We start from the raw sequence: 23,218 nt of genomic DNA, 5'->3' as shown, positions 1-23,218 counted from the left end.
AGAATCTGATCGAATCAGAGGAGAGGGAACGTGATTTCGTTTCGTATCAATCTTTTCTTCCCATCTCGTTTCATCGATTTCCGTTAATTGCTAATTAATTTCCGTTGCTCCCTCGCTTTTTTCTCCCTCTCCGAATGGAAGCAGAAAAACTTCGATGATTATATATTATATACGCAGTATCTATTTGGGTGCAAAAGTTTCCGGCTTAACCGGTGATTTATTAGAGAAAAATGAAAAGTAATATTCCTTCGTTATTTAGTATTTATCCGGCATAATTATTTATTATTTGCCATATATATGGTGAAGTATAGGGAAATTTAATTGTACACTGGAGGAAGATAACATTAATTGCTTGGCCTTTCTGTTCTTTCGTGAAAATTAATATTAGAGAAAACTTTCACAACGACCTTCTCGTGTAACGGTATACAAGCCTCACAGCGCCGTCTGATCGATCGATGAATACACTCGAAAATTCCTCGTGTATTCCTCCGCACTGTGACGGGCATTTCTAATGTGGTGCCGCGGAGGATCTTGGAAACTAACCTTCCGTACGCCGAACCCTTTTAAAATTTCTAAAGTTAAACAATTCGTTATTTTTCGTCTGGTCTGTTTACTTTGATCGGGAATCGAGAAAATATCTGCTTCATTTCTGCAACAACCAGATGCCATTTTTAACGGATCAATGATCGGAATGATATTTGGAATTTAAATTATATTATCCAGCCCATTAACGTAAACATTTTCATGATAAAACGGTGTATGTAATTATACATTTTTATGTGCTTTTAACGGTCCATTTATCAAAATTACATTTTTCATTTTTAACAACGGTATTTAGTTTCGTCTACTACTTTCTGTATTTTATTTTAATCGCATATGAACGCGTCCAATGCCAGCGAACATAATCCTCCCAGTTTTAACCTTTATACCGAAGAAAATTACTTATCTGATATTGTACCCTGTGAATTAATCGCATTTATTAAAGATTCAATTAAATTTCTTCATTTTCATGGTTGATAAACATTTAGGAAGCAATACAAACTCAGTAGATATCGATATGAGAAAGTTGAATTTTTGACAAAATATCACTGAAATCTTCACCGTGCGGTGACGGCCTTCTTGCGCGCTCGCGTGAACCGTAGGCACACACGTGTTCGGGGACACGTGTTACAACCGAGTTCCGCGTGTCCCGTTCGCGTGGAGGGACTGACACGTGTTCCAACTGTGGCGGAACGGGACACAGGTAAGAAGCGCATAAAACGCGAACCGAATCTCGGACTTTCTCTGCGGCGATGCACGCGCGTTACACGATCCCAAAGAGAACGATAGAACCACAGACGAGGTATAGAAGTAGACATTTCATGCAATGTATTTTTTCGGCACACTTGTCTGGGTTAAATCAAGGATTTGTATACCTGATTCGCTATAGTATAAACTAATTAGTAGACTGCGAATGATCATGCAAATTGAAAATTTGTTACCCTAGTGACAATATTTGGAACATTTCTTGACAATCGACGGTACGAATCTTTTTTAAATGACATTTAAACATTACGAGAACGGTATTATTATGACTACTAGTTCGTTATTTAATGTACTGTCAGAAAACACATCGTTTATACAAATTTTTCTTGATTTTCTAAAAATAAGATATAATAACCATATAAATAATTATATTGTATTCCATCAGAAGCATCAAATCGCCAATTGTAGCAACGCTGATTCCACTAAAAAAAAAATGCCTATTATGAAATCCTGAGAACAAGACCAACAACAAGAACCGCTTCGCTGACACGACCCACTTACGTCTGCGCGTACGCACATCGGTGCGCGTTTTGTACAGTTTGTAACCGTGTCTCGCGTGTTTCCAACGGAGCCCTCGAACGCTGATTCGCCGATTTTCATTTGAAAAATATGTATAGGCTCGAGAGCCCGGTCGCCTTGACACACAAGGGGACCGTTCGCTCTGGAAGCCGGAAAACGGTTAATCGTGCTGTCCCGCGAACGATAAGTTCCTTTCCAATTACGTGTCGTCCGCGACCTGACGCAAGGTGTTTCGATGGCACAATTAAAATATGACTGGTCACGACGAAATTTCAGGGAAATACCTCTTTGAAGAAACTGATCGCGTGCAAAGGAAACCAAGGATTACGTTATCTGACGCGCTAATTGCTCGAGATGCGGGGATACATATTCCGCAACTATCTATCAAGCATCAGAATAATGAATGAAAGTGAGGCTACATTATTATGTACAATTATTGCGTTCTTTTTTTCTCGAGGTTGCTACAGTTTCAGTGTTTACAAGATAAGACTCTACATAATGAATCCTGTTGCGATGGAAATTACTCCATAAGAATGCTGAACATCCGAGACTATTTAAGATAAGATTCATGCAGTAGAAATGTGCACGTTGGCTATTTGCTTCTCTTCGAGGGTGTGAATTCCGGAATAATTAAACGCGAATAATTGAACGACTATGTAAGCAGTGTACCGTATTTTTATTAACAAAGAACAATTTCAGGGCTTTTGTATTAAACACGATCACTTCCGTCACGTCCCTTTATGTTCCAGGCCCTAAAACAGTGCTTCGGAGCGTACGACCCATCAAGGGGCAATTGGAATATTTTAAAGGGCATTCATATATTATCAAAAACCGAAATAAATACCGGTTTTTTACGTTTCGGTAGAAGTCCCTGGTCAGAGCCCGCAGGAGGAGACAACACGCAGCAGGTTTTCCGATATAACCGAAGCTCTCGGCCAAATGACATCGATTCTCGTTCACGTGCAGCGGGGTCAAGTGGTACAGCAGTCAGCCACTCCGCTAATTAAAGACAAGGACTGTTCCCCACTCCCCTCCAGTAACGGCCGATACGGCCGAACGCCCCTTGAAATTACATCTTCCGCGTGTGGCATCGTTATGAAAACTTTGTTGTACATAAATCCACGGCGAGTTGAGCTCTCCCCCCGTTGTTGTCTTGTTCGGATAATTACGGTCTTTGCGCGAACCCTGGCGGAGAGGGCACGTAACCGCGCTAGGCTGTTCGGCCGCAACATGCGACTACCACCACCAAGATGGCGGAACAGGCGGCGGCGGGCCCAGTCGGGGACGACTGTCTATTAATTTTCGCTCCACCTAGGACGCGGTGGAACGGTTGGGTCACGCGTGTCCCGTTATCGTCCGCGAGTTCACCGGGTTAATAAGAATCATTCCGAATGGCTCATCAATTCTCGATCGCGACGGATATAAGTCGGACTGAACGGATGAACGGATTCGTTCTTAGGTACAAACTCCTCTCGATTATGGTCTGGGTTGTTCTACGCGATTATTGTCCAGGCGTTATCGTCACCACTGTGGGGGGAGGGAACCTGTTAAGTGCGTACTTTATTGCCCCTTTGATTTTATTGCCGAGGCTCGTGCTTAGGGTAAAAAATTAATTTACGAGGGTTTGAAGCATTTCCACCCTACAGGATTATTGTCCTGGGCGGACCCGAGTTAGGGACGATAATCGAGAGAAATTTGTAACTATTGATGGGCGATATTTATCGATGTCAGCCTTATCTGAGAGACAACAATTCTTAGTTTTAACCTGCTTGTATTTAGAAGATTGGAATTTATACGTTCTTTATGTATATTTTCTAATAATAAATAAATATCATTTGAAAAGTAAATTACTTGTTTTCATTTCAATACTTTGAATCTGAAATTAAATAACAATTTATTGATACTATGCAGAAACTTTTGTTTTAGGAAATTCTTTCTGATCCAAAATTATATTCTCTTGGATATATGCAAATTATTTTTGAATTTGTCAATTGATAGGATTTTCGTATCGATATCATAAATATCCATACTTTTTGAACAATATTTTTCATGTATCGATATTTAACGAAAACACATATATCAATAAGCATTATCGATATTGGAACCAATATCGTACATCTCTAATCGACGCAGCTTCCGGTTCATACCAGTGGTTCCTTGTCTAGGCTCGTATATACCCGCGCGTTCACACGACAATGATACAATGCGCGTTTCCATGCACGGCGCATACGAAACACTTGTTTACGGCCTAACCCATCACACAACACACCTGAACCACTGGTATGTATCTACGTTTTCGCCGACGTCCGTGTAATTTCGAGAGTACACTTGGTCGATGAATAACGATGAGGAAGGATTGTCCTCTACGCGTCACGTGACCGCATTGATGCCAGAGATGGGCAAATTCATTATCTAGATCAAAAGCTTCGAATAACGAATAAAATATGAAAAAAATATCTCGTCATTTTTACTTGATTGAACGTGATAATTCCAATTTTCATCACAAAATAATATTTCTTCTTGAATGAATAGACACTTTGCACACAATTATTTATTCTCATGAACTGTGTAAAGGTCAGGATAGACGATCTTAGATACTGCTGCTACTTATTATCTATTATTCGAATAAAATTGTCCCCGTCAATGTAAAATGAAGTGACGCTTGTTCCTGCGCGTTATTAATGTATTTAATGTTCGAAAACTACAGAAACGTTCCGTCGACTACGGATACAGTCGGTAATTTCGCTGATAACCGAAACTGGTTATCTCGACCCGTCGAGCGGTACGAAGCTACTGGTATGGTTCATTGTCCTTTTGTCGGTTAGGCCACACATGCCTGGCTCGGCCACTTACCGGCGTCAAGCGACGTTTACAAAGGCGTAATTGTGATTTGTAACTACGTATCCGTGCATCAATCGCATGCGCAATAACGAGGCGAACGCGCGGCTAAGCGATCGTGCTTCCCCGATAATACGTCTCTATTAAATCGACCATATTTGATCGCCCACATACGCACCACTGGCAACACATTTTCAGAAGCACGATATTTTAAAAATAATTAAAAAATATATATATATAAAAGCACTTATGAATCGAATGATTTCTACTAAAATTCCTTTAACGCTAGAACTACAAAGCAAGTCAAAATGACATGCCAATACACTTTTACGACGAGAATTAAAATGTTATAACAATACATTTTCTCAGATCTCTTGTAACTTTTATTACGACACAACATTAAAGAAATCAGTTAATTTATAAATTTTCAAAAGTTTGCCATATTTATCGATCGAAAAAGGTATGCGTTTATCGTTGGTAGTTCTAATGTTAAATAATTCCTTCGAAAACGTCTGTAGATGTGCTAAAACCGATTCAACAAGAATCCGTGAAGTTATTTCAAGACAAAAAAATTTGAAAGTGTTGTTGTAATGTTCACTTTTCCAAATGAAAGTGAAATCGTTAAATCATGACGAGTATAGTATGATATGAATCATATTTTTACTTTGCTCGCACGTGGAAAACGATATTCCCAACCGAAGGCAAAACTTAACGATCTATGATGATTACTTTCTCCTATACTGCTACATGTGACAACCGTAACCAGTTTAGAAATATCCTCGGTGAACGTATAATTTCGACTGAACATGCATACTGGACGGTAAATATGAAATTTCTTCGTGAATGTTCTGAAAACACCGAGGAAAATCGTGCGTTTATTAAAACACATTAAAGGAGAATAGCACAAATCGAGTGTACGATAACATATATATCTATTTGACCGAATTGAATGACGGGTTAGGTGAGAAATTAACTTTCGACGACCTTTCGAAGCCAATTTCTGCCTAAGTGAATCACAAATGTGACACACATCTCGGCCCACTATAATTCCGTCAGCATTCTTTGCGTCGTAAACCGTGCGGGAATTCTACGCTGATTATATGTAGTTTTCCTTGTTCCTGAAACGAAAGAGACCCGCGATTTTAGGTCGGAACCGAGTCATTACCGATGCTGGACGGTAGGTATCTTTTACGATAACTTATCGTCATCTTTAAAAGGCGATGTTGGTCAACCCAGTTCCACTTTTCTGTATTTATATTCCAGTCTCCATTGACAATGATCGGTTACACGCGAGATAACGCCTTTAATGCATACACACAGGCGGCTAACGTTATCGTCTTGTAAAATCTTCGCTTCTTTTCAAAGAAATTCTTTTCATTCTCATTAATACAAGTCTTGCCAAGGATGTATAATATATACTGTTGATGATCAGAAATGGTCGGTGTTTCTTTAAATTGTAATACGAGGTGATTATAGTCAGTCGTGAAAATGGCGTCTCGGAAGGTTGGGAGTCCTTGATCGAAGTCGTGTGGACCCCCAAAAGCTTCTGCTCCAGAAGAACATAACTTCTAAGTGTTGTAGAAGCTTTCTGTGCGACTAATCGAAAAAGTCCCAACAAATACACGTCCTAAACTATTTATCTCTTAAGCTTAGTTAAGTTACAAACAGTAGGAATAATATAGCTATCGTGGAAGAGGTCTGACGGAGGGACGAACAGACGTGCCCTCGAGGATGGTGTCAGAAAATCACGGTCGCACGCGGGACCGTTGCGTTGATTAGCGATTTACCGTGTTCCGTCGTATTGTCACGATGGGGAGGGGCGGAGAGGAAAGGGGAATGGCTGGGGCAGAGGGGGAGGGGCTGGGGCAGAGGGGAAGGACTGGGGCGGAGGGGGAGGGGGCACCGTACAAACGGCGCGCAGGCGTTTTCTCTGCACCTACGCTTTCATCGATGCCTATGTATGCAAGTATGTGAGTATGTACCTAGAGAGCCACGCCGCTGTACCGTTATCACCATACGCACTTTGACTTTATGCGCTTGTGCATATGTGGGTCTCTACCCAGGCGTGCGTGCTGCTTGGGCCTATGCTAATGGAGATATATTCATTTGTCGAGGCGATAATAAGGCCGTGTACACTAGACGACCGTAAGTCAACAGGCGTTTTGGTAGTTTTGAGGAAAAAACATGTGTAGGTATATTACTGTGTGTACACTCCGTTCGATTGGTGTTCTTTAACCCTTGTAGTACCTTCTAAGTTTTCCTTATTTGAAGGTCCCGATGATCGCTTTTAATCCAACGAGTTCTCGAAAAATAGGTTTTTAGAACGCTAGAAATATAAATAAATACTATCTGTGAAGTCTACCTACGAAAGCCTTGGACCAAAAGGGAAAAAGATCTTAAGAGAGATTGAATGATGCTACACGGCCTCGAACTTTCTACGTCGCCATTATACTTTCATATGTGCAGTAGTGTTGTTCCGAGTAAAGCCCTATATTTTTTAACGCGCTACTTGCCGCGCGCGCGATTTCCATTCCTCTCTTGGGGAAGATAAAAAAAAAAAAGAGGAGAATTATGGAAACATTTTTCAGAAGATTACGATCAAACGGGAGCATCTTATTCTACGAATAGATTACTGATATTTATGCAAATTATATATTTTCCAAAAGATTTTAGAAAAATGCTCACGGATCCGAGGCAAACTCTCCAATATCTGCTTCCACTTTCGACAGTAACGCTTCATGTCCACACGGTAATACTCTCGAATCGACACGCGGAGAAAAACTCGCAAGAGGTTCACTTTAAACTACGTAGAGACATGAAAGCCACTCTCGAGAGTTAACTCTCATATATGCATGTAGTATGCTATGCAGTATGAGGTGTGCATAAATCCTCGAAAGATACGATTTTTACGATTTCACAGTTAATAACAGTGTAGTACCTACTAATCTTCTTCCATTTAATTATTTTGTAAACCATTTGGTCGGCTGTGAGTATCAACAGAACAGCGCGATTCAATTGAGACTGTAAATTGTCGAAGATAATTCTCAACGCATAGTGTTATTTTATGGTTAAAAATGCAGAAAGGAATTCTGTTGTATCCTTAAAATTTGAGTTTTCACTAAACTAATTTAGAATCATTTCGGACAAAATTGTGTATTATAAATACACAATGAATATATAAGAAACACTATGAATGTATAACGTCTGCAATCTATCTACGAATAATACAGTAAATCCTCGATGAATGTCCGAAGGCTCCTCGGCACTAAATATTAAATATTTCATAAACTAACGGCTATCACTGTACTAAACCTCGTTAAAAAGTCAGCATTACACCTGAGAACTTCTCCTTGTCAATACCGAGAAGTCTCCGAACACTTATCGAGAATTTATTGTACCTACCTAAAATTCGAGGTAATTTTCACCTGGCATTCTCAGTCTACAGTTAAAATACTGAAAAATGAATAATCCAGTGTCTCCAAAATTTCATTTCTCATTCAATCAGTTTAAGAATTTTCCGAACAAGATCAAGCACAAACGCTGAAAATCTGTGGTCTATCCATGGCTAATGCCCGTGGGCCGTTTGCAACGCGAGGATTAATTGCACCCCAGTCGCGACTTCATGTATGCCTTCGGCGAATTACAAGCTATGATTACATTTATTACAGAGCTCTCGGACCGTCGAATAATGTCCGCTTGTAGTTTTTAGGTTACGCTCGCGGGGAAGCCTTTTGTTTTCCTTGCAAGAAGTATGCCGCAAAGCGTCTACGTATCGTGCGCGCCGTGTAAACCGTGTAACCCCGACGATGTTTAACTCGCCGACGATTATTCAACGGTTTTAGAATTACGCTCCACTTTAGAGGGAAGCCCGTCGATGGGAGCGGTGTCTGGATTATTGGGCAACGATTTTCGTAATCGTTTTGCAGAACTGCCGGTTTACAACGACCCGGTGAACTCGAATCGCATTTACAGAATTTCAGGTTATTTAAATTCTTCTTTAATTTTAATAATACACATAATAATAATATACATAATAATTCCAACTTGAATAAAGGAATAATGAAGAACAATGAAAAATAATGAATAAATTAACGATTATAAATTCTAATCAACAATATATGCTCTGTAATTATAGCAAATCATTCTTTTACAATTTAATTTTTTCTACCGATTTTTCAAGAAGCAAATATTAATATAATTCATTTTCAAATCATATTGAATATGTGTTTCTTTAAAGATCAAGGATTAAGATCACAGTGAGAAAATTCACTGAAGATAAAAGGAATCACGATCACAGAGGTAAATGAAGTTAAAACACGACCATGATCGTGATTCTGCGATCACTGTGATAAATCATTGTTAGTGATTTTGCACGCCATCCCTAGTTAAAAACCGTTCTCTGCCGTTCGTCTCAGCTGAGCCAGCGCAGAATTGTCCGGGGCGTTGTGTTACTTTTGCCTAGGATCGTTAACATCGAGCCGGGGGGGCCCGCAGGTAGCATATTTATGCTATCGCGAAATCCGAGATACAATGCCGGCCGATCGGGTTACACCGTCCGCGTTCATGGTATACGGCGAAGCCTTCCTTCTGACTGCATGACACGCTCGTGACACGCCGCGTAAAGCGACAAGTCTATTAACACTTTCAGAACGGAGCATGCCAATTGGGGACTCTAACTAAAACCTAACTTTCTATAGTTTCTATGTGAAATAATCGCATTCTCCGATTTGTGTGAGTATTGAAATCGCTTTGGTTCTTGCAAAAAACGAATTTTTCTTTTAATTTTATTATTTTTCTAGTGTTCAAGGTCGCCGCAAGGTCATACGTAATAGAAAAAGGATAGATATATTTTTTAATTAAAGCATACTGGTGACTCTAATAAAATTTCGAAAAAAAATTATAAAGAAATGTTCTATTTACGGAACTCCTTGGTATTTCTGGTAATATTGAAAGTAAGTTAAACATTTGTGTATGTCGAACAACTGAGATAATCTGTATATGTCAAAGGATTGCAAAGTTATTTTACGTATCGATCCCCTGTTTCCCTTGATTTCAATTAATTACATTTATCCAACTTTTCAAATTGGAATAATCTATACGTTATAGCAAAATACAGATAATCAAAAATCCAATTATTAATATTATCATTTAAAGTTCGACTTAATTCATTGGTACGTTGACCCTATACAAAATCAGCTGCAAAAAATCTCATTCCGATAGGCAAAAGAACAGATTCACGGTATATGAGAATCAAATAAATCACGTTTTACGCGATACACCGTGCAACGATTAAATGAACATTACCAAAATTCCCACACTGTTTACAATTTCCTTATCGTTCGCGCATTATCCCGCTGGACTGCAACGCGACATAAATTATGTGTTGTCACGCGGCTCGTAAACCGTAAGTGGCGCGATAAAATCCGATTAAATGGATCCCCGGCTGAATGCAAGACACACACACGCATATCACATGCGTCCACTCGTGTCGTTACTCCGAAAACAATCGTCGCACTGACACTCGGTATAACCGATCTCCACGATTACATAACCACGTCGGCGAACGCGTTTTTCCCTCGATTTCGAAACGTAACACAGACACAAAGAAACACTCGATGGTTGACTCACCGATTCAAGCTAATCGCACGTCACACCGCTATCAATCCACGTCACTCTTTTGCTCTTTTTCTTCTTCATCCTTTTCGGTTCTTGTTGCTACTACTCACGATTTGCCACTGATCGTTAGTGAATTAACACTAGAACTACCGACGATAAATGCATATTTGCTTCGAAATTTAGAAATTGACTAATTTCTTCACTTTCATATCGTAATAAAATGTACCAAAGATATGAGAAAATGTATTGTCAACATTTTAATCGTCGTTGTAACAGTATATTGACAAGTCATTTTGATTTGCTTGGTGGTTCTAGTGTTAATACCGTGGAGAACGTTGGAAAGATGATATTCGATCTGACACGACTTTGTAACGCACTCAAACTTTAATAGAAACTTAACAATGTAATATGTTCGTGTGTACTAATTGCGATGTGTTTGACGATTGAATGTTCACTGATGAATGATTGGATGTATATAAGTAGATATACCTGTTGCCACGGATCGACTGGTGATTGGTGAAAAATTCAGGATTTTCGTTGGTGTAGGTCGTGAAAGGATCGGTTTGTTTGAGTGGAAGGGAGTGGGGCTTGGTCTCTGTGTATTGTTTTCTCTGGGATTCCTGGAAGTTATCGTCGAAATGTAATAAATAACTGTTCTTGAGGACCGTGAATATTTTGCGCGTAATGCCATGCTGTTCACGAACCCTCGTTTATGACGATTTTCTGACCGTATTGACCGACCCGAGACGCGAAACGATCCCTGCCGACCATCGCCTACCAGCGTAAAACTGCGTGTATGTTACGTGTAACATGTTATATAGCAAGGTTATAAAGTTTGTTAGAAAAACAGAAAGGAAAATGTTATATAACATTTTTCGTGTTAAGCTGCTTGTACACTACATAGGAAAACAGTGTTATATAACAAATTATAAAACCATGTTGTATAGCAAAGTCCATATAACAATGTGTTATATATTACTGTTTTGCTGCGTATGTAGTATAGACGTAGCTTTAGGTCCCAACAGTTCTTACCGGGCAAAAACACGCTAAGTGGGTCCATTCAGCCGCGACCGTGTAGGTGGTTCGCCTCTATTCGAGCAGATCAATGCAGAATTCGAAAAAATTGCGCAAACCGAGAACTGAAAAAAAGGTTCGTCGAAAAAAGTTTCGCATTTATTCGCGTCACCGATTCCTGAACCGGGACCAAGAAACCGCTGTGTTTACACCGTTATACAACACGGCAAAATATAACGTGTTCATGAGTGGTCAAAAGATTAACAAATACACTCTATGTAAATGTAAAAAAGAAAGTATTTTTTTAGAGTGTAAAAAATTTGTTCTATTTCATTCGAGACATTGAATAAAATAAATTTATTTGAGATTCATAAGATTCGATGACGCTCAAAAACACATTATCTACCGGGTGCAGCAAATTATATTCATGAAAAAAAAAAGTCTAATAAAATAACGTAATAATTTCTTCTGTCACCCTGATCTAAGGATAATATTAACACATTATCTATAAGCACTGAAATTTAAAAGCTTATTAACACCAGAACTACCAGCATTCAATGTATACTAAATTAAATTACCATAAAATAAAATTTGTAATAAATTAAAAGCCAACATAAATTCCCTCAGAAGTACCATTATAATTTCAGTAATGGTAAAATAGTGAATCTGTAATCCGTTATTTTTCACGGGTTTGGTAGTTCTAGTGTTAATATGCTACCAGTCGATAAAGTGTTCAGAACAAAGGGTAAATCTAGAATCTGTCCCAGAAGTATATCCTCGGGGTTGTTGACACACCAGTAAGAACGCGTTAATAAGATTAAGATCGAAAGCTGGTGTAACGCAAGTGCGCAAAAATGCGCTGAATGCTTCCCACTTCCATTCAGGTTCGAAAGTTTGGAAAGCGGACAAACGCATCGATCACGTCTATTCGATCCAGCGCACCTGTACGCTCCATTGAAAACGGACGTGAAAACTCAATGGCGATTCGAGTGCACCACGGACCAAAGATCTCCCTGATATTTTATTTCATCTGCTCCGTGAAATCACGAACCATCGTGAAATATCAAATAACCTCTCTCGCTACAACATACACGTGTCGATGATCTTGAAAGTGGTTTAACTCGCACACATTATTCACTTAGAAGGGAAGGCACGAAAGTGTCCCCCTCCGATTTTGATGAAACTTCGCATATCTGTTAAACAGTCAAAATTAAGGGTTACGTATTTTTTTTTATTGGCTGAGACGCGACTTTAAGGGGTGAAACTGCCCCTCGAAGTTCCGACCCGAAAGTACTATCTCGAAAACCAGAGGATACACATGAAAACGTCTAATGGACGAGGTTCGCGGTTTTTTATGTACAATAATATGGTGCTAACAAATTGTCCAAAATATAATTTGTTTATAACAAAAAATTTCGGAGTTAATTAGTCTCCAACTGAATCGCCCCAATTTCGTAATCATCGGCTGATACAAGCAGCCTGTAAATAAGAACGTGAAATATAGGTATATATAAGTGACGACAGCTTCGCAGAGCCTGTAAAATTTAACAAGGTCGGAAACTATTTATACACAGGCCGGGTGTTACCGTAGGCCCGAGAAACAAAGTATCTTTGATCGTTTACATAAGTGCAGGATGCGATACGGCTTGCACGGTCGCGACTGAACAAAAGGGAATCACATGACGAGGGACGGAGGGGGATCAGCGCGACGTCTCAAGGAGACAACGTTCCGATTAGCCCCTTCTGCTCTCTTCGGTCGTTGATAATCCGTTAGGTCTGTTTTACTGTAAAAAAAAAGTCACTCTTTCGCGATGCATTGAGTTTTTGAAAATATTGCCCTATCTGTGTCTTGAAGATTAATTCTATACAGAGTGTCCCACCTAACTCTGCCACCCTTAATTATTCTCTAATTTGTGATGGTACAAAAAAATGGTTCGGAAGACAGTTAGTGTATTTTAAAGGAGAAATTAGGCTATGAGGTTGAAGGGCATCTCAAGGTCATATCTTCTGTAATTTCTCTAATAGTAACGGTTTTTTAAATGGATTCCCTTATTTTTTGTTTGCCATTACAAAGAGGAGACCGTAGGATTCTTGAACTTCCTCCACTTTGATATGTTATTTCCCTACTTTGCCTTTATTACGATAGAAACAATACCATCTATGTACTCTATAAAAGCAGAAGGAGTTGCAAGGAGAGGGACAGAAGCGCGCGAGAAGCTGCAACAGAGAAGAATAGCGATCTAGAGTCCCCTGTTTGTTTGTACAGTATTATTCCCACTGTCGGCATGAAAGAGAGGTAGCAAGGTTACAAAATCAGTTAAATGCAAAGTATATATACACCTGCACTCCGTAACGAAACAACAGAAGCGACAGAACTATTCAGTGCAAAGAGTCTTCGACTTAATATCAGACCTTGTATAAGCTCCCTCTCGGTTCTATTTTCAGTTGTATATTTTCCCTGCTTCGATTCAGTATCTATCGATGGGCTATTTAAACGCAGAAATAGATTCGAACACACTGAAAATGCTACTTCGAATTTGTAAGTTTGTTACCTATCAAAATATCAATTTCTTATGAAGAAAAACTATCATCAATTTCAATTGTTATTACTCCGAGGCGTTATACACACGGATGCTGTGTACAACCCTTAAATTATCTATAGTAATATGGTTTCAGAATTCGGAATAAATACATATTCGAAATTTTCTTCACACGTGATCGACCCGTCTGGTTTCTTTGATCGATCGTGAGGTGACCACGGACACCTGAAAATTACCTGTGCAAAGGGGGGAATAAGAGAGAGCGTTGCGCAACGAAATTCGATCATCGTTGCCGCGATGATAATGCAACGATGGAAAAGAAGAGGAATAAAAAGGTGGAGGGAAAGAAGGTAAGAACATTAAGGAGACAAATGGCGGTGACGTGGCACAATTTGCGCCACACGGTGATGCTGTGGAAACCGTAGCCCGCCGCGCGAGGTCACGACAAGTGAAAGAAATATAAATCGGCTACCGGAGGCATGGGGATCAGTCGATCGAGCCGGATGGAACGAGTCGTGATTGAACTAGCCGATTCACGGTCATTTTTCCTGGGGATAAATGTAGAGTAAGGGGCCCAATCCCACCCCCCACGTTTTCTTGGTTCTTGTTCGAAGACTAATCTACATTATATTGCGAAAAAAATTGTATAGTCACTTGGATACTTTGATTACGTAATCCTTTTTTCACTTTTTCATAGAAGTTTAAAAATTAAAAATAGAAATGCAAAAAGGGTTCCCAATCCCCTCACTAAGTTATAGAACCCTGGAGCCCCGCCTCTGGCGAGAAGAAAGGTAAAGGGTTTCGAAGTCAATGTCGAAATTGATGCTATTAATAATGCAGGATCGTTCGAAAGTTGCCGGGCTTCTTAATTCGTTCCAGATTTAACGGCAGACACCGGGGGCAGTCAAGGCGAGTCGCTCAAATTGTTGTGCACGGTCGCGAAATCGAGCGCCAGTAAATTTCTCGAACCGTTCCACACACTTTGTGTTACGCATTCAATGTTTCTTCGAAGATTTCTTGCAACGAATCGAGTATTCTGTGCCGAGTTTAATTAACTAATACCGGTGAACAAGCATTAGAAACAAGAAATATGAAAATAAATCTGTTCCTAGCAGAGATGAACACTTATAAAAGATTTTTAATTAATATCTATATATTCGAAGGGATCGCTTCAAATTTTCATTTCGAACTACAAGTTGCTTTGTCCAGAATTATTTATAACCTTATACCCGTTGGAACCCTTAACGGATAAAAATCTTTCATCGACGAAAACTTATTAAACAGAAAATTATTATTATAAAATAATCTTTTCTCACTATCAGAAACTAATCGATAAGATATTTTAAAATAAAAATCTGTTAAATGTCATTTAGGTATTGATTTTATAAATTCTAATAATATGCAGTTGCTTGCTTTTAGAAGAAGTGTTCGAAATGGCTACTTTTGACCTGAATGCAAGCCAACAGTCGTTGGACCACAAAGTTTCTTAACCTTTCAAAGGTTACATTCACAAAAAAAAAAAGAATGATAAAAACGATAAAATGGCGAAAACTGTAAAAATAGTAAAAATGTTAAAAATTGCAGAAAATGGTAAAAATGGTAAAAACGGTAAAAATAGCAACAAAAAAAAGGAGAGGAAGGAACAGGGTCACACGAGACCCCCGATTATATGAACTTCCTTTGTTAACTTCTTGCTCCCCAACCAATCACTAAACTACACCTATCCCACAAATTACGAAACATCCTCGATAATACTTCTAAATACAACCGCCATCTTCAGCTCTAAAAGTGAACCTAAAACGGAAGTAGAGCTAAACCATGAAAACGGTACTCCGTCACACTGTCGATTAAGTCATGCACTGAATAACTTATTATAACAACCGAGCTCCAAGACAAAGAAATTCGCGTGAAAATCATGGACACCACCGGCTCTCTGTCTACGATCGGTTGCCGCGTGTGGTAACGCATAAAACAAGAAATTGACCGAGACAGAACGGGAAGGCGGAGAGAAACAGAGAGACGGTTAATCGTGTCGGCGAGCCGCCGCGAAACGATCTGTCGAGCGTCCCGAAGCGTGTATGTTTCTTGCGTGATCCTTCTGTGTGACTTACCTCTTGAGATACGGGGATGTTGTTCTTGTTCCGGCTGGTGTTGGATGTATTATTAATGGCGGATAGCGTGGTGAGGGTTGCAGTCCCGACACCGCCGACCGTCTTCCCGCTGACCTTGGTACCAGCACCACTGACATCTTTGTGCAGCGTTCCAGGACTCTGAAAATTGAAATATATCGACGACCGTTAGGACAATGGTCGAGGTATCAACCTTTCGCGATGATAATGAGGTCGCGTGTATGCACAAGGTGGTGTCGGTGAATCCTGGATGAAATATACAGGGGGGAGGATGAATTAATGGCTCCTTTTGAGCTGGGATGATATGTAGCTGAATGAAATAGTAAATGATTTCTCTGCGGGAATTTTGGTGTGAGGTGTATTTATCTTTTGTGTATATTGATCCATTTGACTCCATTGATATTCGGTATACAGTGATTTCTTGGTGAATGCGACACGAACAACGGTGTTATTCCCACCACTGGGGGTATTCCCATTTGAAATCAATTTAAACAAAGTAAACCGAAGCTAAGCAGAGGCTCTGCTTCTGCAGAGTAAACGTTTCCGCTTTGCCATAAGTGCTCCGAAACGGACCTGAGCACGTCGTACTCATCGAGACATCGCTGTATAAGAGAAATAAATAGGGTAATCTGAGGATAAAACAAAAGGAAGGAGGAAATCAAACTGTTTTATTAATTATCTTAAGATAATAGATCTACCAAAGAAAAGTGTAATTTTTCATATTTTGTTCCACTTGCACGTAACTGTTACTAGAGCAAGCCTCTTAAACAAAATTATCATATAAAAGAGGTTATTAATGTACATAACAGGTTCATTAAAATTATGTGTAAATGTACAATGACTATTAGTCTCTAAACCGCAATTCACACTCATCTACTTATGTAGATGTATTATAATTTCGTATCTTGTATCTTGTATGCAATAAATATATTAACAATAACGATAATAATAATGTCTGTAGATAGTAGATCTATTAAATCGGTTCGCAAATGGCTGTCGATTTCCCAGGTAAACGAACGCTTTACGTAAAACACAATTTTCCGCTTTTCCAGGATCCAGATATGACTCTCGAAGTGAAAGTGTTAATGGAACCACGTACAGTACGCTTCGTGACCGTAAATCGTCGAACAATTGAAATCGGAACGTTCCGCGAGCTAAAGCGCAGCGTGAGAGACGCCGCCGATGCGCCCAGCAGCGGAGGACTTTCACGACGCGTCTCGTAACTAACGCGTACACGTCGACGGAAATTTTCTTGCATCGGAAACGAGGTGTGACGAATCCTTATGGACACCTGTCGGGCGTCGAATTGAAAAAAATTAGAAATATATGTACACCTTTCTCGAGGAACCATATTATACGTGTACAGAACTCATACGTGGTATCTAGGACGTTTTTGTTTTTGTTATCAGATTTGTAATACAAAATGGCGAAAGTTAGCTAATGTGCTCCTTTCAATTATAAATAATATTCGAAAAATCTGATGATACTATAGAAGTTTCTGTGGAACACCGGTTATTTATGCTTATTAAAGGTGTAATCTCGATCGTTCTCGATAAGGATAACATGTATGAAGATCTAGGTTCTGTAAAAAAAAAAAAGGAGGCTTATCGAGCACGTGTTGGTATGACCTTTTTCTATATTTTGTTCCACGAGACCTTCCATACGTGCTGTTATCATTGTATGCTAACTGCGCGTTGATGGATACTTTCAGATACCACAACCTACATTACTATGGGTCTAACAATGGAATCTAATTAGAATCATTACTACAAACACTCCTGTGATCTATATTGTAGGCTACAGAAAGTTGCTGGTTTTCGTTAATATTTAATAATGGAATTATAACCATTTTATTATTTCTAATCTGTTGTTTGTTACGCGCATAAATCGCATTATCCATGGATTTATTTTATAACGTAATAAGTAGATTGCAGAATTTAAATATTTATGATAAATTAAACGATAGCGTACTTTACGTATTCAAGGGTCTGTTAGAGTAAAGATAAATAAAAGACTGAAGATACTAATTGCTCCTTATCAAGGCCAGTACAATTTTGTACTAAATTCGACAAAATATACTAAATTCGTTTTTTTGCCCGAAGTCCGAGCCTCGGAAACAAAAGCAGAGGGGCAAGAAAGTACAGACTCCTCTCGATTATTGTCCGGCTAGTTCTACACGATTATTGTCCTGGCATTATCCCCGCCACTGGAGGGGGGTGGAAATTGTCAAGTGCATATTTTGTTGCCTAGGCCTGGGCTTAGGGCAAAAAACGAATTTACGAGGGTTTGAAGCATTCCTTCCTATAAGATTATTGTCTTCGCGCTTGACAGATTCCACGGCCTCCCCCCCGCCCCTCTGCCAGTGGTGGGGATAATGCCAGGACAATAATCGTGTAGAACAAGCCGGACGATAATCGAGAGGAGTGTGTAGTTGTAAATTACCACGGATTATCCAAACAATTGCAATAAAATTAAACATAGAGGTCCACCTAGGCGATAGGACGTCGCGAATGGTTAACCATCAAACGTCTGAAACAACCAGGTACTCTTATGAATATCCTGGAAACGGAAGCGCACAGGATACGCGTGTGTTCCCCGCGTCTATACACACCGGTTCCACATCGCGTTGCTTTCAAAGGAACAACGCAGGGGACAAAAGGCGTCGAAACACTTTCCACCGTTGAAACACATCGCTCGCCCGGAAAGGTGCGTTGACCTGTGATCTAATGCCGCAAGGTTACCCCCTCCCCCTGCCCCTCCCACCAGTACTTTTCGACATTGATAATGAAGCACCGGCAGCAGGTACATCGAACCGATCACGGCGTTGCCCCGTTACTTCCGGACGCGCCTAAGCTCGTTTAGCGAAATGGCGCATGGAAAGTTCAGCACTCCTACAGACCGTACACCTCTGTGGACTTCCTTAATTAGCTGTCTCGTAATCGATTTCACCTTAACGCTCGGGCCGTACAACTGCAGATTATTATTGTATTATTAACGTTCCTCGGCGCATAGCACGATTGTAAGGAATTTAGACACGGATGATGGAATGTTTTATGGAGGTTGGAATACTATTTTTGTACGTCGTTGTGGTCTAAATGAGAATGGAGGTGAATAGATAATTCATGGATAGACTGGTTATGCATTTGTAGAGTTTCCTAACTTGGAAAGTGAGATAAAATAAACGTATTAATTAAGTTTAGTACTGTTTATGTGTTATTATTGACATAGTAAAATCTCTGGTACAGAATTCAAAATTATTCTCCATTTTGGTTTTTTAAATATTAGTATCTAAAATTTCGTTTTTGTGTAAACTTCCACGGTATTATTAATGAACGACGAATTATACTTGACCTTCTATATCTTTTCTTAGAAAAATCCAACGTTTCTTTTGTCAACGTTCAAATGTTAGGGTATTTTCTATATCTACCAATCGCAGTGCATAGCTAACGGTTTTGGTCGAGGTTTTTCGTTAATATCTCGTTAACAAAGCCTCGGATAACATTTTCGTTAAGGAAAAACTTGTTTCAAATCACCTCACGAGTCTCCCATTTCCGGGTCCTCCAACATTTTTGTTAGACCTTGTACATGCAATTACGAAAGTAATTCGCCGCGATATGACCCACAAAACGTGCACGAAATAAATATCAATACGAAGTCAACGGACCAACAAACCGTGGGCAACTGCGTCGAATGAAATGTCAAGCAACCGACGCGTGAAATCCCCTTTTAGTCCACCAGGAGGACAATAGACGACGGGCTTATGACCGTGCGCGCCACAATACACAAAAGAGCGATTCCCGTGAGTATACCCGTGGCGAAGATAGTTCTGCGACGATGAACGAGATATTACTTCGTCGATGACTGCACCCGAAGAAAGTCAACCGGCTTGGAGCCACCCTTTAATGATCGTCCCCCTTCCACCAATGCTCAGCCGTTCCGACAATATCCGTGGATCGCTTTCACGAGCCATTGTCTTCTTGGGGGCCGGGCCCACGTGATTATTCGTTAATTAAAAACTCTCCCACCTATCTATGCTCGGCCAAGCTGCCTTAATTATGGAAGAAATAATGAGTTTGCCGTCGTCGAGTCACGCGTGTCCGTTTTCCGCGATGCATCCGGTCGGATCGACGATCCAAAGACAGTTTATGTAAACTCTCCTGCAAGGTTACGCGCAACGGCCGGTTGACCTTTGTCGAAGTCATTATGCAACTTTCACATCGCGTGAGATATTTAATTTTGTAATTTTTTTTCTTTCCTCCTGTTCATGCCTCGGTTATATCGCCTTGGAGGTTCGTTTGAAATGTGGGGTATTCAGGCTCGAACGCATACTGATATAACTATACTGTCCTCCTTACTTAAAAGGATCAATCTATAAATTATCTGCAATGCATGATCCTTTAATTCTTCCCAGCAACATAAATTTATATTGAATTACTTACAAATTACAAGATCAGAAAGATCCTAGTATTTTTCGTTCCATGTCATAGAACATATTTCCCATCGAATTATAATCCAATAACATTATTTCCTCCCGCTCAAGACACGGCATTAACACAAGACAGTAACCATTGATTTATTATGGTAAGCTTCATCAGCAGCTCGTAAAACAGCCGAGAAACTGAAAGGAAAAACCGACCGTACTTCCGGTAGGATAATAACAATTTTAAACGACCATGTGGAGATCACATAACTAACTCCCGGGGGTAGAAAAGTTTTTTTTTTCTTTTTATTTCGCGATATACACTCTCCCCCAAAGGAAAACGGAACTTTCTCGAGTGGTTTTTTTTTGTTCATCCATTCAATTTACACGTCGGATCGAAAGCAATAATTTCTCTTACGAGCTGGAAGTAGACCATAAAGGAATTCAATCTCTCATTGAAGACCCTTGGCGAGCAGATGCGTGTTCGGAGGCTGTTGTGTGTATGCAACGAAGGTGAAAGAAGCCTCGCAAATGGTGTACGTATGTACAAGAGTGAACGAACGAAAGAGGGAGGGAAAGATGGAAGAAAAAGGACGGATTCGCTGAACCCCATCATTAGCTCTCGGCCAAGGGTCGAACCTTAATCTCTCTCTGTTGGCTCCCTCTCTTTCTATCGTGTTTTTTCCATTTTTCTCGAGACACCTGGCCGCGATAGCAGGTGATCAGATTCGAGCTGTTGGTACATACACACACAAGGTGCGGCCCCGAGAAGATTCAAGGCTTCTTGGGGATCGTGAAACGAAACGCATCGCGCTTGATCATCCTCTCGCGAATCTTTTATTACGTTCGAGGTGTTTTACGAGTTCGTTCGGTCAAGAAAGTATTTGTGCACCCTTTAACGCAGAACAACTCTTTCAAAATTTGACCAAGCGACTTGAGTTTCTGTGTGAAGTTAAAAAGATTAGCTTACTAAATGATGTGTTAAAAAAATTTTGAAAAATTTGCGACCATTCAGAATGTCAAGTTATAATTCGAAGATTTATGTCAGTTATATACTTGCTGCAACTTTGATTGAAATTGGTTAATACAGAAACGAGTAACAGGCATGGAAAGATGTAAGAATCTTTAGATATACTACAGTTGTAGATTTTCAACATTTTTCTCCGTTTCTATCTTATAACAACGTTAACCGATTTCGATGAAATTTTCAGCATGCATATAACTAACATAAATCTAAGCAATCTATTCGTGAAATTTTCATTACAATCTCAGATAAAAAAGTCGCAAAAAGCGACCTTTACTATTTTCTTCGCGATTCCGACCAATTGCAACTTTTTCAACATTTTCTTAACATATCATTTAGTACACTAAGCCTTCTAACTTCACAAATAAACTAAAGTCACTTGGTCCAATTTTGAAAGAGTTGTTCTGTTTTAAAGCTTGTACGACAGAGATGGGCAAACTAATCATCTCGATAAAACGTTTCGAATAACGAATAAAAGATAAAAAAAAATATTTCGTCATTTTTAATCGTTTAAACGTGGAAAATTCAATTTTTATAATTTAAAATATTTCTTTATGAATGAATCGACATTTGTCGATCGACGCCACCCTTAGATACTGCTGTTTTTCGCAGTGTATTATTAGAATAAAATTCTGCCCAACTCTGGCGTACGAATACTTTTTTGACCCACTGTATATACACACAGAAGCAGCAGGTATCTCGCTGGAGTCTCCTGGAATACCTGCACACACAGACCAGTGAACGCCACAGGGGCACAGATGATGACGAGAGCAGAAATCCCCTTCGAGACACGCGCAGGTTAGCAGATGTACCCTCTGGTCTCTCGTGAACACCTGCTTGCCTGGTCACAGGTACAAAGGCGCTATGTTTAGGAGCCAGGGGCCAGCTGCAGCTGCTCGTACACAGCTTTCGCATAGAAAAACGACCTTTTTCCGAGAGGAAACCTTCCTCGAGTGTCCTCGACGACGACCCATTATGTGGTACACTTTTTCTCTGGGAATGTGTGCGTGCGTGGGCGAGACGATAAAACGGAATCCACGGACACTCGAGACTTCCGGCGCGCCCCGTGGAGAGGAGCTCGTCTTTACGATAGAAAGAACCTTTTCTGGACGGTTTTGGGAACTCCTAGACGACGTAACGATCTAGTTGAAACGGGAGATTTTCGGTCGTGATTTTTGTTGGGCTAGGATCGATTTCACTGGTGATCTTTAAATTTTTTTGTCACATCCCCGCGATTACTATTGAATTGTGATCGATTTTCACCAGGGATCGGAGAATTTGTGGCACTTCTCTCGTTTTTTTAATAAAACGAAATCTTATAAGCCTAGATTCGTCACAAAATGGTTAACGCTTTCAATATTCCTGAATCTCACCAGGCTTGGATGACATTTCGTTTATTTTATCGTTCTACTGTAAATTTTAGATTCTAATTCAGAACTGAAAATTCTGTCACCCACGTGTGAGTGACATTGTAGTCAATGTGTTAATGTATTTTCTTTGTATATACAATATTGCAGATGTACAAATATTATTAGGAGAGAACACTTTTCTGTGATAGACAATTGGCGAAGATCTACTGGGTGGAGTATATCGATGGTCATGTCTAACATTTTTGTATTCAATGAAATATGTCATTCCTTTATCAATTACCTTCCAAGCAGAATAATGTTTTATCATTTTGTGCTATTAAAAAGAATTCAAGTGAGCTTAATCAGTCCAACATCACCATCCAGCGAGGTTTCATTTACAAGTTTCGAACGCGTTCTTGGAAGATCTACGACGTAAGCCGTAACAATATCGGGATCCGGCCGTG

The 23,218-nt window shown here is 39.8% G+C and overlaps 1 protein-coding gene across 2 annotated transcripts in view; it reads right to left on the bottom strand.

Moving 5' to 3' along the window:
- Window positions 1-23,218, bottom strand: part of LOC107188304 (dual specificity tyrosine-phosphorylation-regulated kinase 4) — a 91,126-nt gene that overhangs the window by 20,723 nt on the left and 47,185 nt on the right. For both annotated transcript variants that reach the window (XM_015576579.1, XM_015576578.1), the window contains exon 2: window positions 15,944-16,102. In XM_015576579.1, coding sequence (XP_015432065.1) covers window positions 15,944-16,102 — 159 coding nt within the window. The remainder of the gene's footprint in view (window positions 1-15,943; window positions 16,103-23,218) is intronic.

Source organism: Dufourea novaeangliae, unplaced genomic scaffold (genome assembly GCF_001272555.1).
Source record: "Dufourea novaeangliae isolate 0120121106 unplaced genomic scaffold, ASM127255v1 scaffold118, whole genome shotgun sequence".
NCBI classification, from domain to species: domain Eukaryota; kingdom Metazoa; phylum Arthropoda; class Insecta; order Hymenoptera; family Halictidae; genus Dufourea; species Dufourea novaeangliae.
This window is presented reverse-complemented; position numbering and strand designations above follow the sequence as displayed.